Source organism: Eptatretus burgeri, chromosome 12, assembly GCF_056783735.1.
Source record: "Eptatretus burgeri isolate ZD-2024b chromosome 12, Ebu_testis_v1, whole genome shotgun sequence".
Taxonomy (NCBI): domain Eukaryota; kingdom Metazoa; phylum Chordata; class Myxini; order Myxiniformes; family Myxinidae; genus Eptatretus; species Eptatretus burgeri.
Window position 1 is genome coordinate 83,849,774 of NC_140972.1, and position 27,500 is coordinate 83,877,273.

The 27,500-nt window shown below is 42.6% G+C and overlaps 1 protein-coding gene across 2 annotated transcripts in view; it reads left to right on the forward strand.

Annotated features, from left to right (window-relative positions):
• LOC147016015 (protein unc-13 homolog B-like) overlaps nucleotides 1–27,500 on the forward strand; it is a 1,009,527-nt gene that overhangs the window by 707,661 nt on the left and 274,366 nt on the right. For both annotated transcript variants that reach the window (XM_085848698.1, XM_085848699.1), the window contains 2 exons: nucleotides 7,900–8,127; nucleotides 25,390–25,531. In XM_085848698.1, coding sequence (XP_085704824.1) covers nucleotides 7,900–8,127; nucleotides 25,390–25,531 — 370 coding nt within the window. The remainder of the gene's footprint in view (nucleotides 1–7,899; nucleotides 8,128–25,389; nucleotides 25,532–27,500) is intronic.

Consider the following 27,500-nt stretch of genomic DNA (forward strand, 5'->3'; position numbering starts at 1 on the left):
CTAGAATTTGCATATTTCGATTTCACACGGTCATGCCTGGAGGCGGGGCCAAGCCGCTCCGCGCTTGCTGATTGGATGGATCAGAAGTGGGCGTGTAGCATTCTTGATCCGAATTTTCCCTCGGAAAGGCCACTGTTTTCACTCGCGGTTCGGTGCGTATCGCTTGAACGAGCCCACGACAGCCTGACGCTCAGTGTTCACAGGTGATGCGGGAATGGCCGTAGAAGGAGAGGTGAGGGTGGTGGAGGGTTTTTGGTGGTGGTTTGATGGTTATGGCGGTTAATTCAAAATAAAGATAGAACAGAAAAACGCCTAACTCAAAGCGTCGCAGCCCGAATGAATCACATAAATTCCCTCTAAACAACGGGTTTGGGGCTAACTACACATGTACTTAAGAGATATCTCACCTACGGGACCTGAATGGTGGTTTGCGAATTTCCACAGCCGTAACAATATTATTATTTTTTTTTTTCAAAAATCTTCCATGAAACGGCTGAACAGATCGAGTCAAAAACTTTACACATGCCTATCAATGAGAAACAAAAGGTTCACACATATGATGTCATAGGTCACATGGTTTGGCAGCCATATTGGATTTACCCTCAAACCTATTAAGAAATCTCCAGAACGGCTGGACAAATCGAGGGGAAACTTCACACAAATGTTACCCAAGCCATGGGTGCACAAGTTTTTTTTTAGGAATAATTGATGTCACTTGGTTTGGCAACTATATTGGATTGAAGAAAAATATGAAATGTTTTCTCTGGTACTGCTTAATCAATCGACGTAAAACTTCACATTTATGATCTAGTAGTGATGCGGAATACATGTTTTAAATTTCAACTTGATTGGACACATGTTCTGGCAGCTAGAATTTTTAATTTTTTAATGTATGTTCTTTAAAAAAAAAAAAAACATTTCAAAAAGGCTCACTTGGCTGTGCCTAGCTGGGTTTTAGTGGGGGGGGGGGGGGCGGGGCAAGTGGAGACCTGTAGGATTTTCATGATGAGCAGGTGCCACCTATTTAAATTCATTATCTAGGTACCAAAGTACATGAAAATGCATGTTGCCATTTTTGGAAGTGTGGCAGACGGCAGCCATCTTGGATTTCAAAATGGCCAATGTTTTGCCACTATTTTTCGCCTGGTTAGTTTCAATGAAAGTATTTTACCTCAATTTTGAAAGCAAAATGATAGGTTTTAATTGTTGTTAACACTTCAAAATCAATGTAAGTAATATTTTGTTCAAATTACATATGATATCACCCATCCTGAAATTCAAAATGGCCACCAAAAAGTTACAAATTGCATTAAAGTTTAAGGGCCATTGTCCGATCAACAGCTTCATCCTAACATTGACCCCAGATTTAACCGGACGTGGTATAAATTTTGATATGAGAAGAAAGCTGCTATTCTTCTCATTGACCCTGTGAAATTGTCAGGCTGCAAGATGTTTAGTTTGGATTTTGTACGCCAAAACTTCCTTACTATTGGTCAACCAATTAGTTGAACCACAGTATTCTATAGGGCTTGCAAATGCACATTTTTAGCTCTCTTGTCAAAACGATTGAAATACCAGCATGAAACTTCACAGGTGGGGTAGAGGGTCAAAGCCATTCAATCAATGTGAAAACTGTATGTGATGAAATCGGACCATCCCCCTTGAAATATTGTGGTAACAAGTGTTATCTAAAAACGGCACCTCACGGTATTTTCTCAAACTTTTTTTTGCACAGTTAGACACTCACCTAAGCAACTGGTACTCAGATACACACCTTAGCCCGTATATAAAACGAAAAAAAAAGCTTCATCAGTTCGGACTTTAAACAAAGGGTAGGTTTTTGTAGATTTACCATCACAAAAGAAACACACATCACTGTTGTATGGTTTTGACTTTGATCTTGTGAAAGCACTAGCACTGGTGGTTGGATTGGAAGGATCCAAAGGAGTGTGGGAACTTCCCGATTTGGGATTTGCTTAATGAAACACGTGTTGCTCAAAACGTTCCTTGGCTCTTTTGCATTTGGCACGGTGACATGTGTTCTGATAACAACTTCTATGCCAAGATGCGGCAACTGCTTTGAGGCTGTCTGCTGTTGAATCGCAAAGCCGTCGATCTATTTCTGGATATTCACCATCACCATACCCTACGCGTTCTCTGATGAAGTCGATAACATTTTGGTGGGAAGTTGATCTCTTAACAAGTTCTTCATCAGTCTTTTGCTGACAGATAATGCAGAGACAAAAATTTGTTTCCTGCCTTGATGGCTTTGCACTAGGTGGTCCAAAAGCATCCATTTTCCATTAGCAACACAGTAACTGTTGCGTTTACTCCAAGGTGGATCACTAGAAAATTAAGAAAAATAACAAAACTGCATTAATTAGATTCTTTTTACAGCCTTTCTTTTTAACTTTTTGTAAAACCTTCTTGGCAATCTAAGCACAATTAAATACAAGTACTGCAACTTACCTTACTTACAATAAGTCGTGGTCACTTTGCATAACATTATTTACAGTTTAAACTTCTGTCCAATACCATGTGCATGTCGTACACTTCGCACCCGGTGGTTCAAAGCATCCACACAGTAATCTAAAGGTTTGCTCCAGGTGGGTCAATTCACTAGAAAAAAAATAACACAAATCCATAATATGTGTCCTGGGGTAGTGTTTATGTGTCCATGTGTGGTTATGTGGGTCAGTGATTGGAAGTATTTCTACATGTTAGCATACTGTGTTTTAATAGAGATAAATTTTAATTTAAAAGTTATCCAGAGTATCCCATACGGCTTTCCGTAATTACCAAATTTGTTTGCATTGTTGACACCTTGTTGGCGTTGTTGCCGTGTTTTATAAAAATACAATTTGTTTAGAATACTATTGAGGGAAGATATGTACAGACATTTTATGTTTATACATTTCAGTTTATTGTTACAACTTTGCCAATGGTTATAATGAATGATATAGGCCTATGGGTGATAATCTTTCCACATCAATTCATTAGCTTCTTGTAAAAGCCTTTCTTTAAACTTTTTGCTGATATATTTTCAAAGCTTTCTGGACATGTAAGCACAATTAAAAATAAGTACTGCAACTTAAACTTACCTTAGTAACAATATATGCTTTGATCACTTTGCATGACAATACAGCAGAAACTTCTATCCAATGCCATGTGCTAATGGATGTATTAGAGGCAGCAGGTAACCCAGATGCTGCCCTCTAGAGCTAATTATTTGTTACGGATACTCAAAAGGGCCAATTTATTTAATATATTATTGTCTGTTAGAAGTAGCATCCCAAAGTTTCTTAGCAATAAGAAAAAAAAATACTCCATTTCAATGGATTTAGAAGAATATTTAAATAAATAAACAGCTCATTTCAAATGGTGGCCATTTTGAAATTCAAAATTACCTTATAATTATTTTAAATATGCATACAATAAATCATAATGTCTCTCCTATTCATGTTCACTCGTATTATGGGATAAAATTTTGACATTATTTCAAAAATATGAGCAATAATTGTATTCATTGAAGAAAAAAGCATGATCATGGCAGCCATTTTGGAATTCAAAATGGCTGCCATTTGACAGCTCCAAAATTGGCAACATCAATTTTCCTGTTCCTAGACATATGTAGAACATATCTAAATAGGTGGCAACTTCTCATCATGAAAGTCCTCATCATTGTCTAGGACCACTTGCCCCCCCCCCCCCACTATTTGAGGGTGGAGGAGTAACAGCTGAAATGCGAATCCTATCCAGGTTCCTGTGGATGACTTCATCTGCTTTTTGCTTGTTCGGGTTCCTTCTGATTACTCCAATGCAGGACTACCTATTTGGTCTTCACTTTGATTTGAATTTACTTTATTTTAATCCCATTCTAAATTCAATCAAATAATAATAATAATAATAATAATAATAATAATAATAATAATAATAATTTAAAAAGTCAAGGGTCAAGGTCAGGTGTCCGATCAAAGCAGGGTTGCATCAAAGTGGGATGTCTTGGTTCCAGGTCATCACTGCCCGCAGTTTGAAAGTGGCAGTTCTAATTATGTCTCATTAATTATGCAACACACCAGTACACAAAAGCCACACAAAACTACACAAACACCATAAAAAAACAAGTTCTGGTGAGGGTCTGCAATCTCTGATTACTCTTTCCAGTTAGTCTGTTTTGTTTGTGAACAAAATATCTAAAAATAAATTGTGAATGGATTCAGGTGAAATTTGTTGGAGAGCTTGGGTATATGACAAGGATGAAATGATTAGATTTTGGTGAAGATTCGAATTCAGATCCGGCCCATCAGTGGAATACAAAACATAAACTAATCAGCTTGGCCGAGGTGTATGCTCTACTGAGTGCCCTTCTAGTTTTGCATGTGATTTGATTACAGAAAGTTTTCCAAACTACGCCAGTTAAAAAACTGACATAAAAATTGTGTTTATGAACTTTTTTCTCAAAGTGTCAGAAAGAATTACAATAGCTAGACCTATGAACAATTACATTAAAATAAATCCCATCAGGAACTTCACAACTGATCTTTCAAGATTATTTCAACCCTCACCCCAAACATCAATGGGATACGCATTTATACATAATTCATTCATTCGTTGTATTTTAATGGGATATATATATATATATATATATATATATATATATATATATATATATATATATATATATATATATATCTTCTTCTTCTTCTTTCGGCTGCTCCCGTTAGGGGTCGCCACAGCGGATCATCCATTATGATCCGCATAGTGATTTGGCACATGTTTTACGCCGGATGCCCTTCCTGACGCAACCCTGGTCGCGTCTTACGACACAGGGATATGGTACACCTATTTTAACCGGGGTATACACCGGCCCAGTATACTGGTACTCATTTCGCCGACCTCGGAAGGATGACAGGCTGAGTCAACCCCCTGGTGTATTAATTCAGTGGCTCAACGGGGCTTGAACTCAGGACCTCTTGGATCCCAAGCCGCTGCCCTAACCACTGCGCCAACACCAGGCTATATATATATATATATATATATATATATATATATATATATATATATATATATATATATATATATATATATATATATATATATATATATATATATATATATATATATATATATATATATATATATATATATATATATATATATATATATATTAGCAACACGGTTCTGTTGATTTATTTTAGAAATGTATGTTCCACTCACGGATGGAACTTATATCAATGGTTGACAAATGACAAAATAGCCAGCTGCTGGGTGTGGGAGGAACAAACATCACCATGAAAATCAACACGTCCATCACAGGACTACAACAAACGGGACATTGCACCATTACAAAACCATGCGATGGTGGTTCGTGATCCTGCACCGTTTGCTCTTGTGGTCATTATACAGGGACCCAATCTGCCTCCATATCCTGCACTTTTACCATCCAAGGTCTTGGTTAATTAATAGCCTGGACCTTCTGATACTCAGATGTGAGTTAAACTCCATCCTGGTAGTTTGTGAGAGAGAAAGGGAAAACTCATGAGCATTCTTCAAGGAAAACAACTTTTCAAACTCGACTTGAGTAATGAAATTGGATGCATATTCACAAACTGTTAACAACTTAATATGCATGTGATATTTGTGTGTGTGTGTATACTAGTGAGGTGTGCTTACACATTGTGTAAGCAAACAAACCGTGTTTCCCCATTGTCTCGGGTCGCTCACCTGCATTTGATTTTTCTTTCTTTTTTTCATTTATTTATATTTTAATTTAGGGATGTTGTCCAACGATTCTGTGATTTTTTTTTCCTGGTGTACTGGCTTCGATACCCATCAGCATGCAACATTTCAGCTTTCTACGTCACCCGGAAGGCACCGATCTTTAATATCAGTCAGTCAGTGAGTGGTTAGAAAGAGCTGTATATACAGTGCTGAAAGAAAGTCTACACCCACTTTCAAAATTTTCACCTTTTGTTGCCTTGGAGCCATCAAATAAATTGCATTATTTCAGACTTTTTCCACCTTTATGTACACATCACAACCCACAACTTCCAAATGAAAAACAAATTCTCCAAATTTCAGAAAATTAATTAAATATGCAAAACGAGAATACCTTGATTGGGTAAGTGTCCACAACCCTAATAATAGCAATTGTAAATTAGCTCAGGTGTAACCAATCACCTTCAAAATCACATACCAAGTTAATTGGCCTCCACCTGTTCTAAATTGTAGTGATTCTAATTACTCACAATAAAATCAGCTGTCCATATGGGTTTCCTCTGCTGGTAGTGCATTTCACAGAAAAGACAACCATGAGAACCAAGGAGTTTCCAAAAGACATGTGGGATAAAGTTTTGAAAAGGCACAGATCAGGGGATGGGAAAAAATATTTCAAAGTTTCTTATGGCATCTTATGAATTTTATGAATATCCATTGGAGCAGAGTCAAGACAATCATTAAGAAGTGGAAGGCGTATGATACCACTACGACCATGATTAGATCAGGCCATCCCGCCAAACTGGATAACTAAGCAAGGAGGAGACTGATCAGAGAGGCCACCAAGAGGGCAGTGGCAACTTTAAAAGAGTCACATGCCTTTATGGCAAAGACTGGTCACTATGTGTATGACAACAATATCCCAAGCACTCCACAAACCTGGCCTGTATCGCGGGGTGGCAAGACGGAAGCCATTACTGAAAAAGCCCACCTTGAGTCCCATTTGAGGAATGCAAAAAAACACTCCAGAGATTCTGAAGCCATGTGGCAAAAAGTTTGGTGGTGTGACTTAAAAGGATGGAACTTTTTGGCCAAAATGCAAACAGTTACATTTGGTGCAAACCCAACACAGCACATCATCCAAAGAACACCATCCCAACTGTGAAGCATGGTTGTGGCAGCATCATGTTATGGGGATGTTTCTCCTCATCAGCAGGGACTGGGGCACTTGTCATGATAGAAGGGAAAGTGGATGGAGCAAAATACAGAAAATTCTGGAGGAAAACCTGCTGCCCTCTGCAAAAAAGATGATATTGGGATGGAAGTTCACCTTTCAGGATGACAACAATCCGAAGCACACAGCCAAATCTACATTGGAGTGGCTAAGAAACAAAAACTTAAATGTCCTTGAGTGGCCCAGTCAGAGCCCCAACATAAATCCAATCGAAAATCTGTGGAAAGAGTTTAAGATTGCCGTCCATCAACGCTCCCCACACAACTTGACTGAGCTTGAACAGTTTTGTGCAGAAGAATGAGCAAATATTTCCCAATCAAGGTGTGCAAAGTTGGTAGAGACCTATCCCAACAGAGTCACAGCTGTAATAGCTGTCAATGATGCTTCCACCAAGTATTAACTCGAGGGGGTGGACATTTGTCCAACCAAGATATTCTAGTTTTGTATTTTCTGAAATTTGTGGAATTTATATATATATATATATATATATATATATATATATATATATATATATATATATATATATATATATATATATATATATCTTGGAAGTTGTCGGTTACGATGTGTAAATAAAGGTGGAATAAATCTGATTTAATTCCAGGCTATAAGGCAACAAAAGGTGAAAATGTTGAAAGGGGGTGTGGACTTTATATTGGCACTGTGTGTATATACACACACACCCTCATATAAATATATATATATATATATATATATATATATATATATATATATATATATATATATATATATACATATATATTTCTCCAAAGACAACAATCCTGTAAGGGAAGTATGCAGGCTCCGAATGTTGTGCATAAATTTTAAACACGTGTTTCTTCCTTTAGGAATAATCAGCAAAATATAATGAGTTTCAAGTCAGAGCTTACAGCGCATTCTAAAGTGTTGGAATGTGCCAATGTTTCCACATTTGGCGTTTCATCATGCAGGTGCTGCTGAGAAAAGTTCGAAGCATGGTGCCGAGGATAAAACGGCGACAATCATCGCAGCCATGAAAGACCGCATGAAGGTGCGCGAACGCAACATGCCCGAGATATTTGAGCTCATCCGTGATGTATTTGGAGTACCCAACAGTGACCACGCTTCCAGCATGAAGGCCATTAAAGCCATGGTGCTGGAAGGCACTTCAAAATGGTCATGCAAGATATCAATCAATGGTGAGCAGGATTTGATATTTACATTATCATAATCATAGCTTCATTTATCACCTTAGGACATTAATGTTTGAGCCATGCTGATATACCACCCACTTTAAATCAGGTGACATTTAGTCACAGCACTCTGGTTGAATAGTTTATCCTCTGTGTTTTTTAAATACCTGCACAGCTCATTTGTTTTGAGCTCTCTGCCAGCAGAATCCCTTAAATGCTATTTCCAAGACTCATTGATTCGAGACACTTTACCGAGCTGGCATCTTATTGCAATGATTGCTCTCTAGGCAAGTAAATGGTCTAGTCCTACCTCATTTGATCAGCCATTGAATGCTGATCTTTACACCTGTTATCGATACAAAGCGCAAATGTTAAAAAACTTTTACAAATTAAAAATACATGTGAATTTCACACTAAAGGTTAAAAAGATAATGAGAAAAAAAAAGTTTTCAACCCCTTCCTTGGTCAACCACTTACTGTACGAGTGTGGCCTTCTATTTATTTGTTCTAAACACTTGGTACACCTTTTATTGAATAGCATGTAATTGCAAGGTTACATCATGAATAAACAACCATTCCCAAACTTCATAGTGTAATTTCATTCCGCAGCATCCCACTGTTGCAAGTTTAATACTGAAAAGTTTTTGACAATGCTGCTAATTAATGACGTGCTATCCAATTTTAGGAAGGTATTTTAGTCGGCCTCTGATGGCATTTTACTGAAATACCTGAAAGGCAAATCTCCCCTCGGTTACAATGTCCATTACTGTTAATGTACTCATAGTTTCAGTAGAGATGCTTTTTTTTGTTAAAATTGGTGGCATTGAACCGTATAGCTGTTTAACTGGACAACTTTAATGGTCTAATATGTCTAGCAATGTAATGGTCCATGCAAGTTCAGCTCCAGTGCACATTGGTTGATTCTGTTGGTGACTCTCCATGTAATCCAATAATCTCGGCTAAATGCTCCACAACCAGGCTCGGTGGCATAATGGTTCGAGCACCCGCTCTGAGTCTGGCAGATCAGTGGCTCAAACCTCAGGCAAGTCATCCCAAAGACTTTAAAAATGCTACATGCTGCTTCCTTCATTGATACTCAGCCTTTAAACAAATGATGCAGCATGGATAAACAACCTTAGGTTGGCAAACATTGTGCAGGCTTTGGTTGGCCGAATGATTTCCTCCAGAATTGAAGTTCCTTGTAAGAGAACTCACATTGATGGTTTGATTGAGTGTAAGGCAGGGCGAGTCACTGCCAATTTTCAACGTTGTTATCCTCAAACCAGCTTCTTTATAGATACAACAACATGGAAAGGTATCCTACCATACATGCTCTTATACGTAAGGGTCCTGACTAGTCGCACAGCAAGGCCAAACATGTCACAATGCCTTCATAAAGTGCATGCTGCTTTACATTGTGGGAAAAATATGTACCTGGAGGTTGGGAGGGTTCAACGAAAGTTTGGGTGCACTCTCCCAATACTTTGGGAATTGTAAGTGGCATAGCTTGTAAATATTATTTTCAAAAATAATTTATCTTTTAAATATTTTCAAATGTTTGTTTGTTTGTGCATTTTTGTGTTTGTTTGTGCATTTGTACGTTATTCTTTCTTTGCCAAACCGTAGTGCCGAGAGCCTCCAAATTTTGGGTGGTAGTACTTCAGCATATTTACAAGGTTTTAAGCGACCACACGTTGGCCTTGACATCCGTTTTGAGGTGATCACAGGCCGCTACAAAGTGTATATCAGGATGTGGGGTCAGGCAGTGCTACCACTGGCCCATAGACAAAAGGTAACCACCATCAGGCCAATAACTTCATAGCTTTTCAATGTCCAACACGTCCTGAAACCACCTCTGGGAAAAAGTCTGACCCCAGCCGGGGCAGCACCAGGTATCCCCCTCCCCCCCCACCCCTAAACCTCTCCGGGCAGCCCCTGCTAGTTCTTAATAAGGTAGTGTAGGTTTTGATGTCTATAATTATTGGATTTTCAGCTTATGGCATTAAAAAAATATTAGAATATGCAGGCAAACCATGTTGCTGTTCATTGTTGCTTATTGTTAGCAAGAGTATACCACAACTTTGTTCATGCATATTGTGCTTCAATTAAATCTGTAATTTCAGTACCATATTTACTATTGCTTTTAAAAGATCTGCTGAAAGCTACTAACCTTGGTTATCTTGTATTTCAGCATAATGGTCCAAGAGACGAGGATAAAAATATCAATGAATGCACAAGCAGAAGCTGTTTATGTCATTTCAGGAATTGATACATTTAAACTACGAGTTACCTTCGCCTCTCGGTACATGTCCCGTCTCAGGTGCGTGGTAATTCCCCCAATGAATTGGGAATATTATGAATTGCACGATTGTAAGGAAAGTGCTATTTAGACTCACAGAAAGCCCAGCACAGCCAAATGTCTCCCAGGTGACCCAGTGGGTGGTTTTGCAATTAGGTTTAAACTGCATAGTATCTTTGCTTCGCTTTCCTTCATTCTTTTTTTGATCCATTTGCATGCAAGACAATGAGCTGCCAACATAATATGTAACAAGAATTCAATGGAAAGGCTAAAAAATGAGGAAGGGAATGAATGAGGAACCCTTTGTTGTAGTTGTTTCTGCATTCCCCCAAGACACAGACTAACAGCCCCATAGAATGGAGGATCCCCCTCTTCGTCAACCACAAATGCATTTATGTAATGAATAATGTGAAGTTTTATATTGCAGCTATTTCAATAACATTGCAATTATCCCATTTTTTTTTTGTTGTGTCAACCAACTAATCCATAGGATCTTGAGTTAATGAGTAAGTTTGAGGCAAAATAACCCTTCACAGGATGGAAGTAGCCAATAATCTGCCACCTGATGGGATCTTGGGAGCAAAATGATCAGGTAGCATGAGGTGAGGTGGAAGATAAAGTGATCATTTAAAAGGAGAGCTGTTTAGTTCTTGGCAGGAGCTACGTCTGCTCGAGATACCCAGGCTTTGATTAAACATTGGCTGGAGTCCAGTGGCCTTGTCTCGGTTCAGATAGCAAGCTCGAGTCTGCTTGTTAATGGTTGTGGTTGTTCTTGGCACCTCTAACCCTTTACTTTCTCAATACCAGCCGGTGCTCATGAACCTCATGATATGATTGATAGTTAAGGTTAAACTTGCACAACATCCTGCAATGATTTGACATGCACAAAATCTATTTTAAGGGCTCATGATGAAGCTTTGTTGAAATGGAATACATAGGATCCCATCTTTACCTTCAATCTTCTTCTTTTTTTTAACCCCCATTAACCATACCTAACCTAACCCAACCCTCTTACTCGCATAGGTTACTGTGTTAATTCCCTCACCTCCTCCTTTCTTGTCCATTCATTCCCCTGTATATTGAGTCCAACTTTTTATTTTCGGAATAAAAACCAGCCTCGGTGGCAATAATGGTTAGAGCATCCACTCTGAGTTCTGGGAGGTTGGTGGTTTGAACCCCTGCTGAGTCATAGCAAAGACTTTAAAAATGGTACATGCTGCTTCCTTGCTTGATGCTCGGCATTTAAAAGGATAGAGCAAGGACAAGCAACCATAAGTTGGTAATAATAGTGAAAACTTTTTTATGGGCCTATTGGCCTCCTCCTGCATTGAAATTCCTTGTACCGGAACTCATGTTATTATTACGAGCAGAGTACCCGCCCGATGGATGATCTGGTTCCAAACATGCAACACGTTCTTCATACCTTTATTTGGGCGGTGCATCGGCAACTGACAGCTCTGCACAGGCAAAAAAAACAAAAACATAACCCGGGTTACGTGTATGAAGCAAAAACATACCTACTGCTTATAATTCAAAACACCTCGCAGCACTGGAATACGTGGGGACAGGAATACTGCACTGTAAATGGTGGAGACTTGTAATACTCTCCCCCATCTGGAGGTGGTGCATCGCAATACATATTTATATGGAGAATTTGCATCTCCCCAGCCCCCCCCCCAAGACCACCAGCAAAGATAACAACACCCCATTACATCATTTGGGGTCGTGCTGATCCTATGTAGCAAGTACAGATGTAATCAGCCAAGAACTGGAGGAGTCGAGCGTCAAACAAACAAACACACACACACACACACACACACACACACACACACACACACACACACACACACACACACCGGTCCGTGAATTATAGTAAGGATTATAACTGTGACCCCACTGCCCCGCTGTCAGTCCATTGCCCTTTTGCACTATCATTTCACTCTTCCATGAGCCTCGATCTTTAACAAAACAAAATCTCAATCTTTTCTACCCCCGTTAATCCACCTCAAACTCACCTCCTTCAAATTCCCTGCTTTCCTTCCTGAAAGTCCCTGTAATGTCCATCTTGTATACCCCGTGTTCCCCACCCATCCCTCTCTCTTCCACAGATCTCCTAATATCTCTGTTCCCCATTTTTTTGTCCTTCCTTCTCCTGTCCCTCTTGTCTCATGCCCCCCACCCCTTGCTGTGCATTGTGTGTTAGCTCTCATACGAGCCTCGACAATGTATACAAAAAAACCCCAAAAACTACAAACAAACAGGAGTCAAACCTTTGAGTTTACAAAAAAATGAAGCGAGAGCTTCCAGTACTTTGCATCATCATCGGTCTTTGAGATCAAAAGAAGTTCTTTTTTGATGAATTTTTTGTTCAGCGGCTTTTCAACTTCGGTAATTATCTTGTAATCTATTGTTAACTACTGTTCTTTCGCATCATTCCATCAAATTACTTAATAAATAAACAACTTGTGCCTGTAAAACAGCAGCAATGCCGCTAAAATAGCACTTCGTGACCTACGTACAGGTTTATCAACCACGTGGACGTGGACATGTCCCAAGCTGATTTACAAATTACTCAGGAATATGTATTGCAGTATAATAAGATCAAGCTTGTGGTAATAAGAACAAACAAGAACATGCAGTGAAAGAAAAACGAGCTTGCATCATGGGACCACATAATGTTCACCCCGTGGAGCCAAGCAATGCATTTTCTTTTTTACCCTCGCCAAAGGACAGGTAATTGTGTTTGGGTTTGTTTGCTACTTGCAAAATCAAAGATTTTTCAAGTATGTTGGTTAGTCGATTTTGTTATTCTGTTTGTCTGTCTGTCTGTCTGTCTGTCTGTCTGTCTGTCACCTGCAGGTCACAATTTTCAACCGATCTTCACGAAACTTCACCACATGGTAGAGTTTGTCAAAAGGAGGAAACCCATTGTTTTTGAGGTCAAAAGGTCAACATAGGCCAAAAGTCAACAACTTAGGTGAGATTTCTAAGATCCTCAATTTTCATCCGGTTGACTTGAAATTTGAAGAGGATTTAGATTTCAGGCAACTGAATTCAACCAGCCAATTATTTTTGAGGTCAACCTTGAGCAAAATGTCAACGTAAGCCCAAGGTCAACAACTGAGGTGGTATTTCTAAAATCCTCAATTTTCATCCGAATGACTTGACATTTGAAAAGGATTTATATTTCAGGTCACTGAATTCAACTAGACAATTGTTTGACGTCAACATTGAACAAAAGGTTAACATAGGCCCAAGGTCAACAACTAAGGTGTTGATTTCTAAAATCCTCAATTTTCATCCGATTGACTTGACATTTGAAGAGGATTTATATTTCAGGTGACTGATTTGAACCAACCAATTATTCTTGAGGTCAACATGGAACAAAAGGTCAACAAATTAGGTGGCATTTCTAAAATCCTCAATTTTCATCTGATTGACTTCAAATTTTAAGAGGATTTATATTTAAGGTCACTGAGTAAAAACAGCCAATTATTTTTGAGGTCCACATCGGCGGAATTTCCAAAATTGTCAGTTTTCATCCGATTGACTTGAAATTTGAAGAGGAGTTGCATATCTGGTCATTGAGTTCAACCACCAGTTATTTTCGAGGTCAAATTTGTTTTATGGATTTTGCAAGTTTCGTGCTCTGGACGATGTTATCTTCTTGTTTGTTTGTACATGCAGAACTTTTGTGTTTTTCTCCGCAACTGCTTGGCGGATCGAAACGAAATTTTCAACACAGATCCGACTACTCGTGGAGAATGTTTTAATTATAATTATGACGTCATAGGTCATGTGGTGTGGCAGCCATGTTGGGAAAAATGGGAAAACTTTTTGGTCATCCTCCAAGAAGAGTTACGCACAATCGAGGACAGCAGAGCCATGATATCGCCAGCAGCCTTTACTTCAGGCGAAGTACTCCCAGCCATAATACCCCCAGAAAAGCATTTATGCCAAAGTACTGTGTCTTATGCAAAACATCCGGGAGATCCTACGACATGCACAACATGGCTGAGTGTCGTTTCTTACGGGACAGTGACAATTGATCCATTGGTTGATCCCGATAGTTGCTGGTGATGACTGTGACGTGGATGAGGCCATAATGTCTGATGAGTACAATGCCACTGAACAGGTGTCTGATGATTGTGAGCTTTCAGCCCACCATGTTGAGTGCCCTCTGCCCAGCTGGAGAGTGAATGTCATCCAATCTCCAGTTTTGAAAACATTCTACCAGAACCATCCTGTCACACTTACACTCGACACCAGAGCCACGACAAATTTGATCCGTGCTTCCGCAGCTAAGGCCTACAATACACCAATCCGTACAGCCTCTCAGATGGCTCGGCAGACAGATGGTATTACCCCAATCGATGTCATTGGTGAGGTGCACTGCAACTTGTCGAGAGGGAGCCTAGAGTACCGACTTGATGCCTTCGTTGTCAAGCAACTTGACGTGGGAGTGCTTGCTGGCTTTTTGGTTTCCAACGGCATTGCTGGGCAACCCTTGAAGAGGCAAATCATCATTAAAGGTGAAGATTCCGTTGAATATCGCTCGCACAGTAGTCGACACAGTAAAGTACCCTCGGCCACATGCACCCAAGCATTTTTACTGCGTAATCCTCGCAAGACTGTTCTCCTCCCAGGAGAACACCTAGAACTACACACTTCTGCCAGCACTGAGCCAGATGCTGAATGGGCGATAGAACCACGTTTAGACAGTCATGCTAACACTCTCAAGCCCGAATATGCATGGCCAGCTCCTCAGTGAATTTGTTCCATCAGCGGTGCCATGCGTGTCACAAACAACATTGATTCACCTATGCTGGTCAATTGGGGCGAACATGTCTGCCAGGCAAGGGCAACTTTACTTGTCAGTGACATATGCAGGGTAAACATTCCTCTGAGTGCTGCCCCCCAATGCAGGACCAGCTCCTCCATTCTCAGTCAGTGTCTCCGGCGACTCTGATTCCTACCTGTCAACCGAAGTGCGCAATCAGTTCCACCAAATCTAAATGCCTACGACGATGTATTTAATCCTCAGATCTCCAACTATAATGGGGCTAGCGGCAACAACGAGGCCTTTGTCAACATAGGTCCAACACTACCTCGACAGAGAAAGGGGAGATATCCCCAATACAACAAGAACAGCTTGGACGAATTGCAAGACAAGTTTGATGAACTGGAAGATGCAGGCGTCGTGGCTAAGCCCGAGCATGTCAACATTCGCGTAGACTGTAGAGTATCTCAACCCTTCCTTTTTCTTATCAATAAGCCAAGTGGAGGGACCAGACTCGTCACATCCTTTAGGGAGATAGTGCAGTATCCAAACCTTCCCTGATGCTAAACGTTGACAATGTGCTGCGACAGATTGCAAAATGGCAGTGCATCATGACCACAGACCTCATAAAGGCCTTCTATCAGATCCCATTATCTCATGACTGAAGTTCTGTGGTGTTGCTCCCCCATATAAAGGAATCCGCATCTACACTAGGTCAGCGATGGGGATTCATGGCTCAGAGACATGCTTGGAGGAGCTCGTCTAAATAGACATGACAGAAGTAAATAGACATCCTAAATTTCTTCATTTCTTCTGTAAAACGCAGTTTTACTCAGTGATTTGTACTAATATTTGAGTATTTCTTTGCAGAAACGAGTTCCTGGGTCTTGTACGACAATTAACTATGCCGCAAACCCAGGGAGCACACAAACTTTCCGATTTTCAAAGAGGACGAATTGTTGGCCATTCGGAAGGTGGAGTCAGCCAGCATCAGATAGCTCATAACCTTGGCATTCTGCTTTCTACAGATAATCGGGTGATTGTGCAATTCACCAGCGAAGGCAAGGAATCCACAGCTTTCCGTTCTGGTTGATCTGGGCCCTCAGAAAGGTGTCTTTGAGCTACCAAGCGGTCCATTGAGAAAACTCCCCGTTGCAAGGCAGCAGATGTTGCAGAGGAGGTCCAAGTTAGCTTAAGAACTGCCGTGCTGTACCTTCATCAACTGGGCTACTATGAGAGAGCAGCTCTGAGAAAACCTCTTCTTCGACCAGCCAACATTCAAAGGAGAACCAAGTGGGCTGGCAAGATGGCCACCAGACCCTTGGAGTTTTGTTAAACTGTAATTTTTTTCAGATGAGTCCTAATTTAGTTAATTTTCTGACAGTGGACGCACATGGCTCCGGAGACTTCTCAGTCATGAGTTTTCTTTGAACCAATTGCAGCCAACTGTCACTCACGGTGCTTTTTCAGTGATGGTGTGAAGAGCAATCTGGAGTGCTGGTCGGTCTGAGCTTGTGGAGTGTGTTGGCAACATCAACACGCCGACACACATTTCTATCCTTGAGGATGGACATCTCTCTGTCTGCTCCACTGATCAGGTGGTCAAAAAGAACACTCTGTTCATGGAAGATGGAGCTCCATGCCACACTGCAAAAAAGACCAAAGAATGGCAGGATAGAAATGGGATCAAGCGACTTCCATGGCCAAGTCAGTCTCCGGACTTGAATCCCATTGAACACCTCTGAGCCATATTGGATCGAGCTGTGCAGACAAATTCCAGGAAGCCAACATCATGGGCAGAATTGCAAAACCTTTTGTGGGAAGCCTGGGCAGAAATCCCACAAGAGAAAATTTCGGAACTTGTTCGTTCTATGTCTGAAAGAGTAAAAGCATTGAAATCTGCAAATGGCAAGTCTACGAAACACTCGTGTATGAAATAAAATGGATCAAATGGCCTTCATATGTTCAATAAATAAATTATTTTAAAAATCATGGTGTCTATTTACTTCTGTCATGTCTCTCGAGGGTCTTGGGGGAGCTTATCCAGGAAGGTTGCATTGCCAAGATGGCTGACGACCTCTACAGAGGTGGTGATACACCTGAGAGTTCTCTTAATAATGGATACCAAGTCTTGGTTGCTTTACAACAGAACAACCTATGACTTTCGGCAGCGAAAACTAATATTTGCCCAAGCTCAGCAACAGTACTGGGATGAATGCAGCGTGACGGAACATTAAGCGCAAGGCCCCACAAGGTTACTAGCCTGGCCACAGTGGATCCCCCCTCCTTGACTGTTTGGGCTTTGCGGTCGTTTGTGGGAGCATACAAAGTACTCAGCTGAGTCCTGTATGGCTATGCTGGCTTGCTGGATCCTTTAGACATGGTCACTGTTGGCAAAACATCAAACAAAAAGATAGTGTGGTCTGATTAATTACTTCTCGCCTTCATGGCTGCCCAGAATGCTCTGAAAGATCGAGAGACTATCATGATATGTAGACCTGATTTACAGTGGATTGTCATTGATGGGTCTGTCAAGAACAAAGGCATTGCAACAACAATGAATGTGCACAGGATGGTGACTTGCTCCCTCCCCTATGTGGATAGTTAGAATCCCTCCCCTATGTCTAATGGGTTAATTTCATGTGTGCACTGCGGGTTTCTTTTATAGTCAGATTTTTTACGTCTTTAAATTTGCCAACGCCAACAAAATCCTCACTTCACTCCTCCTCCCACTCTGCGGGCGAGCAAGCGCTTCACCCGCCCAACCTTCACTTCACACCAGGGCACCATAACGCACGTGTTTCTGACTACGGACGTGGGCGGAGCCCCCTCGCCTCGGAGCTCTGACTCCACCCCATCAAAAAAAGAATGTTTCCCCTGTCGACACTGGGGAAGGCAAAAGAGCCTCTCTTGGGGAAGGAGCACCGAGACACTGACACTCCCCTCCTCCAATCATGGATGGCCAGCACGACACCCGAAACCCCTCGTCCAATCCGGAGGCGAGTTACCAGGGAAACGGATCCCTTCACCCCACACCGGGGGATAAAAAGAATCGTGAGGTGCTCAAAGACGAGTGGGGGTCCTTTTTCGGTCGTGCCTTGGTCATCTTGGTCCCCATCTTCGTTCCCTGGTCGTCGTCATCGTTCGTTGGTGGCTGGTCTTCCATAGGATCCTGGTTGCTATCTGGATTCTGGCTGTGGGTTTGAGTCCCAACCAGCTGTGGGTGGTTCATGTGCACTCATTGGATTGTGGTTCGTATGGAGTGCTCGAGCTGGGGACCCCGATCCCTTTAACGGACTCCGAGCTCACAAGTGCGGGTCAGCCAGACCGCACGAGGTGGCCAGGTACCTGACCAAACTCTAACCCCCAGCTTGCCTATCCTCCGCGGCTGGAGGGTCCGAATAAAGTCCAGTTGGTGCCATTTCTTTTTGGGTGTGTGTGTCTGTGGCCAGTTTTATAAGTAGAATTGCATAAGTGCCTTGCTTATTGTACATGCAATTTAGTCGGATTAACGCTGCTCTGTGTCTCCCTTCCTGATTATTGTGAATAAACCCCGTGTTAAATGTACCAGCTCGTTTTCTGTGCTTTCTCTCATTGGCCTAGCATGGTTCGGGTTTGAGTTATAGTGAGGCCAATTGTGCCCTAGATTGTTATTTGGACCGGCGCGGCTTTGGTAATTCCTGCTCAGTTACGCCGGATCCGAGTCGGTAACAGCGACTTGGTTCGGACAAAGCCGGCCGAGGGTGTGGTTTCCCCGGTAGCTCGACCGCGCGGCTAATTAGGTAAACTAGTACGGGCCCGTAGGGGCGGGCCCGTAGAGCCAGGCCCGTAGGTGGGTACCCGTAGGTGAGTGCCAGTATGTGCAGTCCTCTCTCGCCCCCTCTCTCTCGCCCCCTCTCTCTCACCCCCCTTTCTCGCCCCCCTCTCTCGCCCCCCTCTCTCACCCCCTCTCTCTCCCCCCACTCTCATCCCCCCTCTCTTGCCCCTCTCTCGCCCCCACTCTCTTGCCCCCTCCTCTCTCCCCCTCTGTTGAATTGTGACGCCCCTCTCTCTCACCCCCTCTCTCCCCCTCTCTCCCTCCCCTCTCTCACCCCCTCTCTCACCCCACCTCTTTCCCCCTCCTCTCTCCCCCTCCTCTCTCCCCCTCCTCTCTCCCCCTCCTCTCTCTCCCCTCCTCTCTCCCCCCTCCTCTCTCCCCCCTCCTCTCTCACTACTCCTCTCACCCCTCTCTCTGTAAATGTATTCACAAATGTATTCACAAAAACAAATAAATAAGTAAACATTAATTGTGATGTCATTCGTGATGTCATAGCACCGTGTCTTGTCATTGGTGGACAGATAAATGGCCTTAACTTGGGAACCACTTATCCGATTAATATCAAACCTCGAAAAGGCACATCCGCAGGTCCCCAGCAATATTCCTGGCAAGTTTCAATCAGATCGGACCGTCAATCGTGCAAAAAAATTTTTTTTAATTAAAATAAAAAAATAAATAAACATTAATTGTGACATCATTCGTGATGTCATAGCACCGTGTCTTGTCATTGGTCGACAGATAAATGGCGGTAACTTGGGAACCGCTTGTCTGATTGATATCAAACCTTGAAAAGGCACACCCGCGGGTCCCCGGCAATATTCCTGGCAAGTTTCAATCAGATCGGACCGGCGGTTGTCGAGAAACGGCGGTCGCAGACAAACACACACACACACACACACACACACACACACACACACACACACACACACACACACACACACACACACACACACACACACACACACACACACACATTGCTGGAATTATAGATAGACTAGTACGGGCCTGTAGGGGTGGGAATTATCTATCTATAATTCCAGCAATCTATCTAACCACGTCATCTATCCATAATTCCAGCAATCTCTGTGTGTCTGTCTGTCTGGTTGTCTGCGACCGCCATTTCTCGACGACCGCCGGTCCGATCTCATTGAAACTTGCCAGGAATATTGCCGGGGACCCCCGGATGTGCCTTTTCAAGGTTTGATATCGATCGGACGAGCGGTTCCCAAGTTATGGCAATTTTATTGCTTTTTCAGTGTTGAAAAGGTCTATATATGGCAGCTGAAGGTGTCGTTCCACCTTCTCACCTTATCATGCCATTTTTTCCCAAATTATTAATAACCAGACGACCACCGGTCCGATCGGATTGAAACTTGCCAGGAATATTGCCTGGGCCCCGCGGGTGTGCCTTTTCAAGGTTTGATATCAATCGGACAAGCGGTTCCCAAGTTACGGCCATTTATCTGTCAACCAATGACAGGACACGGTGCTATGACATCACGAATGACGTCACAACGAATGTTTATTTTTTTAAAAAAAAATTTTTGCACGATTGACGTCACAATTCTTCTTCTTCGTTTGGTATGACGTCACAATCGACACTGGGGACCTGAGTATGTGCCTTTTCAAAGTTTGATATTGTTCTTCTTCATCCATTTTTGCTGTTTCCCAAGGTTTGAAAGCTGTTTTTTCCCAAGGTTTGAATTAATTGTTCAAATTATTAATTAATCCCAAGGTTTGAATTTTCCCAAGGGAAACAGCTGTTTCCCAAGGGTTTGAAAGCTGTTTTTTCCCAAGGTTGGAATTAATTGTTGTGCTTGGTAGACATTTGTGAATACATTTACAGAGAGAGGGGCGAGAGAGGAGAAGGGCGAGAGAGGAGAAGGGCAAGAGAGGGGAGGGAGAGAGGGGGACAGAGGAGGGGGGAGAGAGGGGGAGAGAGGGGGCGTCACAATTCTTCTTCTTCATTTGATATGACGTCACAATTGATGCTGGGGACCTGATACTGCAGGCACGAAGCTGCACATACTGGCACGCACATACGGGCACACACCTACGGGCCCGTACTAGTGTTTTAAATTTCAACTTTATTGAACATATGGTCTGGCAGTCAGAATTATTTAATTTTTTGATGTGGGTTCCTTTGTTCTTTTTTTTTCTTTTGTTTTTTTTGAGTGAGACTCACTTGGCTGTGCCTGGGTGAGATTGAGGGTAGAGGAGTAGCAACTGAAATGCGAATCCTATCCAGGTTCCTTCTGACGACCCCGTCTTTACTTATTGCTTGTTTGGATTCCTTCTTATTACTCCAATGCAGAACTGTACAGGAATGCAGGATTTGGTCTTCCATTTGATATGAATTTAATTTGTTTTAATCCCATTCTAAATTCAGTTGAATAATCATGAAAAACGTCATGGGTCAGTGTCAGGTGTCCAATCAAAGCGTGGTTTCATCAAAGCGGGGCGTCTTGGTACACGCTCATCACTGCCAGCAGTTATAAAGTGGCAGTTCTAATTATGTCTCTTATTAATCATGTAACACACCAGTACACAAACTCCACACAAAAGTACACAATCATCACACAAAACAAGTCCTGGTGAGAGTCTGCAATCTCTGATTGCTCTTTTTCTTGTTTTGGAAGTTTGTTAAGCTGAACCCTCATTAGTACTGGAACTGTTGGGCCAAATTTCCTAGGCTTGGTTATAAGAATATCTTGCAGCCCACCTTTGTACAGAATGCAGATGTGCCCTCTATAGTGTAAACACTACCGTGCCACAAAGCGACAGCAATCAGAAGTGCGCCGTGTACATGACTTTTGCGAACTTCTTTGCCTGCCACATGAGACCACTGCCTTCATCTCAGCAAGCAAAACTAAATTCCTCACTCATCCATTAAGACCAGTGGTCAGTGCTCACCAAATGTGCTTTCTGTTCTTGGTAATGCAGTATTGAAGGGAAGAAAGTGTTGCTTCTGGCTTGTCATGTGCATGACTGTTTTTAGGTTGCCACAAAGAACCTATACCTTTGTTTGGTTCATTAAAGGCTGTTGTTGTTTCATATGCAGCCTGTGGCTGCTGGTTGTATCATTTTCTGGAAGCGCGGCTGTGCCGCTGACGCAGTGCCCTTCCCCTTTTACCAGGAAGCTAGTACTCATTTTGCCAACCTCAGAACGATGATACGCTAAGTTAACCTACCTGGTGTTATTTTAACAGCATGGCATGGGCTCAAACTCAAGACCCTAAGATCGTAAGCCAGCCAGCCACCATTATGGTAAAGCCAACACCAGGTTTTCATTAAATGTCAACATTAACTATGGCCTAAAACAGTGGGGGAACACTACCCTGTATAGACGGAACAAAATATTCAGTAATAAATATAATTTATTACTACATTTTGACCTCATAATAAATAAAAGTCAAAATAATCCTTCCCAGATCAAGGCACTCACCATTGGAAATGGAACAAAGTTTGTGCCTCATGGAGCCTTTAAGGACTTTTCTTAATTTTTTTCAGTGTACTAAAGTGCAATTTACTGCAAGTCCAGAACCACTGGATCTGCTTAATAAATGTGCACCATGTTCACTCATCATTCAAATCTCATGAGACATGAGATGGATACCGTTTTGATAATCCTCTCAAAGTGCGAAGAAGGGTAGTCATGTAAACAGGGCTATCGGGTAAGTTGCTTTGTGTCAATAACAACAATATATTGTTGCAGACTCGGGGTTAGAGGCTCACCACGAGGGGAAGCACTTGGGTCCCTCTCGAACAACCGGTCCTGAGGCCGCCAAGCACATAATTCCGCACACTGGCAGATTGCTAGGCAACCATGAACGCTGATTGGCACGGCCAATCTGGGCAGGGTTGCACTACTTCACGTGATACCTTACCTGTGGAAAGCCGAGTCAATGCGGGCCATGTGCCCTCGCTGTGTGATTGCGTTAAACTTACCATTTCGGGTGCAGCCAAGTGGAGCTGCCAAGTACGCACTGGTTAATAAAAGCAGATTGTTGGGGTAGAACTTACTACCTTCGTTAATGTGTGAACCATGCTAGACCAATGAAGAAAAACACAAAATGAGCTGGGTACATTTATAACAACAAGGCGAGGAAAATAATGTGACACATTAAAAAGGGATTTATTCACAAAATGTACAGCAGGGAAAAGCAAGGAATTTGTGGGTGCGGCAAAAGAAGTGCAAATATTTACAAAAAGAAAGAGGACACAAAGCAGAATTAACCTGATAATATCTTCTACAATCTTATATTATGCGATACATATTACAGGCGCTATCACACACATACCTGAGGAAGCTAGAGAGTTCAGAAAGAGGAGAGGCAGTTGAGGTGTCGCGACCTTGTTGTACCTGGCATGGTTGCCAGACCTACGCAACCCAATCGCTTAGGAGGGGGGAGGAGGGAAGAAAACTGGAGATGTTTATGGTGCGTGAGTGGGAGGTGCAACATGTGATGCAAGAATAAGTTGTGAAAGGTGCGAATCGGTCATGCTCTTTTTGTAGATGAGACACAGATGGAGAAAAGATCCGTGAGAGATAGCATAATGGGGCATGTGTAAGAGAATCCGTAAATATATGATTAACGAGGATGACTGTAGAACACCATCAACGTGGAGTGCCGATGACCCGGGGATGACCTGGTAACGACCCTGGCAATGCTCGCTTCACCTTGCTCACTTCGCTCGGTTATGTTGCCCTTACAGCTCGGATTAATGCTCAGCTCAGCAAAGGCTCTGGACAAAGGACTCGACTGAATGGCTCTGATTTGCTCTCTCTTTGAGCCCAGAGTGAAGGAAGAGTCAAAAAGTCGATCAAAAGAGCCTGTAGGCATTTCTGAGCTCCCTCATTGGCGCACAAACGTCACCCTGGGCTGTAGCCATGCCCTGCCAGACTCCAGAGCCGAAAATAGCTTCAGTTACGTTCCATCCTGGCCATGCACACAGCTCCATAATTTACATTGGCTGATGGTTTTCGGGAGTGCTCTCCAGCCATGAACGTGCGCTGGACTCTGTTTATGCGTTGTTATCTCGCTGAGTGCTAGGGATACCTGGGCGTCATTGAACAAGCCCCAGCGCATATTTGCGCTTGAAGTTACACATTGAAATACCCTGGCTCATAATGTCCTTCATTCCCCCCGGTATCCCAGAGACTGTAATGAGCATCCAGGGAGCTTTATGTGGTCGGGGCGGTTTGTAGCAGTTGTGAGGTAGAGGAAGTGCTGTGGTGTTTGTGGTGAAAGCATTGAGGCGTTGGGAGTGGTTGATGAGATTGACGTGGTTGGTCGTGGTTGTGGTGAAGAGGTCAGACGTAAGTCGTTGTGGGGATTTTTAGAAGGCGTTGTGAGAATTATGGTGAGCGTTGTAGTGTCATGGTGAGCGTGGTGAGGGTCTGAGATGAGGAGTCGGTTGGTTTATGACGCGCCGTTTGAATAAGGAAATTGCGCGCTTGTGCATATGAGGCTGCGGCTGCTGCTCGTTCCTCCTGCTAGCGAGTAACCTCACTGATCTGACGTCCATGCATGGTGGGTTTGTGTACGAAATAAATTAAAGTAAAATAAATGAAAGAATAGGGGATTGAAGACCTAACTAAAAGCCCTACGCAATGCATCTTGCCCCATTTACCCACTAGACATGTGGAAAGGGCTAACTGAATGAATATTAATGAAATAACTGTCTCGGGATCACGATATGTTGGGTGCCATTGCCTCGGAGTAGTGCCGGCTTTGCAGAGCCTCAACAATATTTTTGTCTTTCCTTTTTGGTCATTCTTTTATTTTTTTTATCCTTGAAAAGGTGAGTTCAGACCTCCCTGGCCATTGCACCCTCGCCCTCCCTCTAGATCCACTATTGCCCTGAATCACCATGCTGGTGATTTCCCTCCAACATATACCACACATGACCATTGCTTTGTTATCATACTGCTCTCTCATGAGATGTGACCACTGTTCCCAACTTACTATATAGAGAGCTTTCTGGTTGTTCATCATGGGAGACAGCCACTTACTATTGAAAAGCACTACCTCGAGATCGATCACAATATAATGAAAGTAAATGTTTCTGATGATGGATTATTTTTTTACAAGTTGAGTTGCCATGCTTCAACTCAGCTTTTCCAGACAAGTACTCCTGGCTTTCCAGAGTAGATGAAAGAAAAACAGTTAACGTCGGTAAAAAAATCAACATTTCCCTATACAACATTGCGCACAATATATTAAGAAAATACCACTTACTTGCACAACAGTGCCTTACTTTTTAATTCCTAATTTCCTAAACGACACTGAAAAAAGGTGTTTCACATGCAGTGTTTCTTTGAAGCTGACAATTGTACGATTCTGTTTGATTGTCCTTTTGATCCGACAGTGCACAGCGCCCAGGGGCTGCAAGCCAAGGATAAGACTGGGGCGAGCGACCCTTACGTAACAGTGCAAGTGGGAAAGGTGAAGAAGAGAACGAAAACTATCTACAAGAACCTGAACCCAGTGTGGGAGGAAAAATTCCACTTGTGAGTGAGCTGAACAACAAAAAGGCTGATACATTTCATTGTTCTGTTGTGCGATAGGGAATGTGGGAATGTCTGTGCCTCTAATGTGGGGCATTTGTGTGCCACTAATGCAATTCCCCTTGAAGGTTAGAATGATAATTTGGAATTTGTTCAGGGTACCAATGATAACTCGCTGACTCTTCGCAAAGGACACTGTGGGATCTTTAACATCCACGTATATGTATATACACTGTATATCGTATGTAATACCCCAATAACTGCACAGAGTAACACAAACAAATAGTGTCCCATTGCTGCCAGATTTCTGAACAACAAGCATTCTCTGCCACACGAACATCGAGCTGTCTTTAAGGACGATCAAGTCGAGGATAATTGTCAGCATGATGCTGTATTGATCTCTAATAAGAGTAAACACGTCTGCAGCTCTGCTATTTTCTCTGATGCTAGCATATTGAACCCTCGTTCTTAAGGCTTGAGTCATACGGTATATATTTATACTAACGGAAAAAATTTCCTGTGCTTCATTTACACCGATGAGAAATGTAAACAAACACATCGTGTTGTTTGGTCATATCAATATGTAGTGTTTGAAAAACATTAAATTGACGTAAGAATTTAAACACTTGTGTGCAAGACAAGTCTCCGGAAGCTCAAAGATGGGTGCAGTCAAAAGTCAGTTATCAGCTCAGTATCTGGCATGACCACCATTTGCGTTGACACATGCCTGGCAACGGCGCCTCATTGGGAGCACAAGATAGTGGAAGAAGGCTTGAGGGATGTCATTCCAGATCTGTAACAAGGTTTGTCATTGCTGGGCCAACATCGCCGGCTGGTTTTGAAGACGGTGCAATTGTCGTTGCAGTTCATCCCACATGTGTTCTCTGGGAGAAAGATCAGGTGAAACAGCTGGACAGGGAAGTGTGGTGATGTTCTGTTGTGCGATGAAGTTGGTTGACCACTCATGTGACGTGAGGGCACGCGTCACCCTGTTGAAGTGTGATGCGACGTCTATGAACCTGCAGGAACGGGAGGACGTGAGGACGGAGAACTTCATCGCAGTACTGAATACCTGTCAAATTACCATTAAAGACCTCTATCTGGGTACTGTGATATGTGGTGATGCCTCTCCATAGCATCATGCTTCTAACGACGAACTTTGCACAACACGTTGGTCAGCGTAACATTCCTCTTTCCACCAATGAACTCGACAGTGGCCATCACTGCTGTCAATATGGAACCTCGGTTCATCTGTAAAGATAGCACCCCAATCTTGTCTCCTGAACCTCAGACGTTGTCGACACCAAGCTCGGTGTGCATGTCGATGACGTGGCAATAAAATCGGATGTACTACTGGTCATCGTGATCGTATGTTATGTTCAGCTAACAGTCCAAGTGCAGGCTCTTACGTGCCATCTTAAAGAAGAGCGTGGTCGCAGTTGGACCCGTGGGAACCAGCAAGGGCACAGGCGACAATCCTCTCATTCTGGCAAGTAGCAACATGCAGGGGGCGATTGTTGGTGTCATTGGCGATTTGTAGAGAATGAATATAAGTGTGTTCAGCCTTGCAACTTCACAAGCCGCCCCGTTTCGCAGTCGGGAAACGCCAGTCAGCGATTAGCAGTGACGAGTCAGTCTGGCGACCAACAACCAAGTCGCTTATTTTTCATCAGTGACAACAACACTGGCATCCGATTTTTCATTGACACTGGAGCTGAGGTCAGCGTTTTACCCCCAACGGTTATGGATAGACGTAAACCATCTGCATTTACTCTCCAGCCTGTCAACAAATCAACCATTTCCATATTTTTTGTGTGTGTACATTGTCGAGGCTCGTAAGAGAGCGAACTATAAACATTGCCGAGGCCTGAAGCTCGTTATGGCCTCGTGCAGCTCTTGCTCCAGCTTCTATGCTCGAACGATCTTCACGGTGAACGATCGGTAACTCTCAATCTTGGCCTGAGGTGTGTTT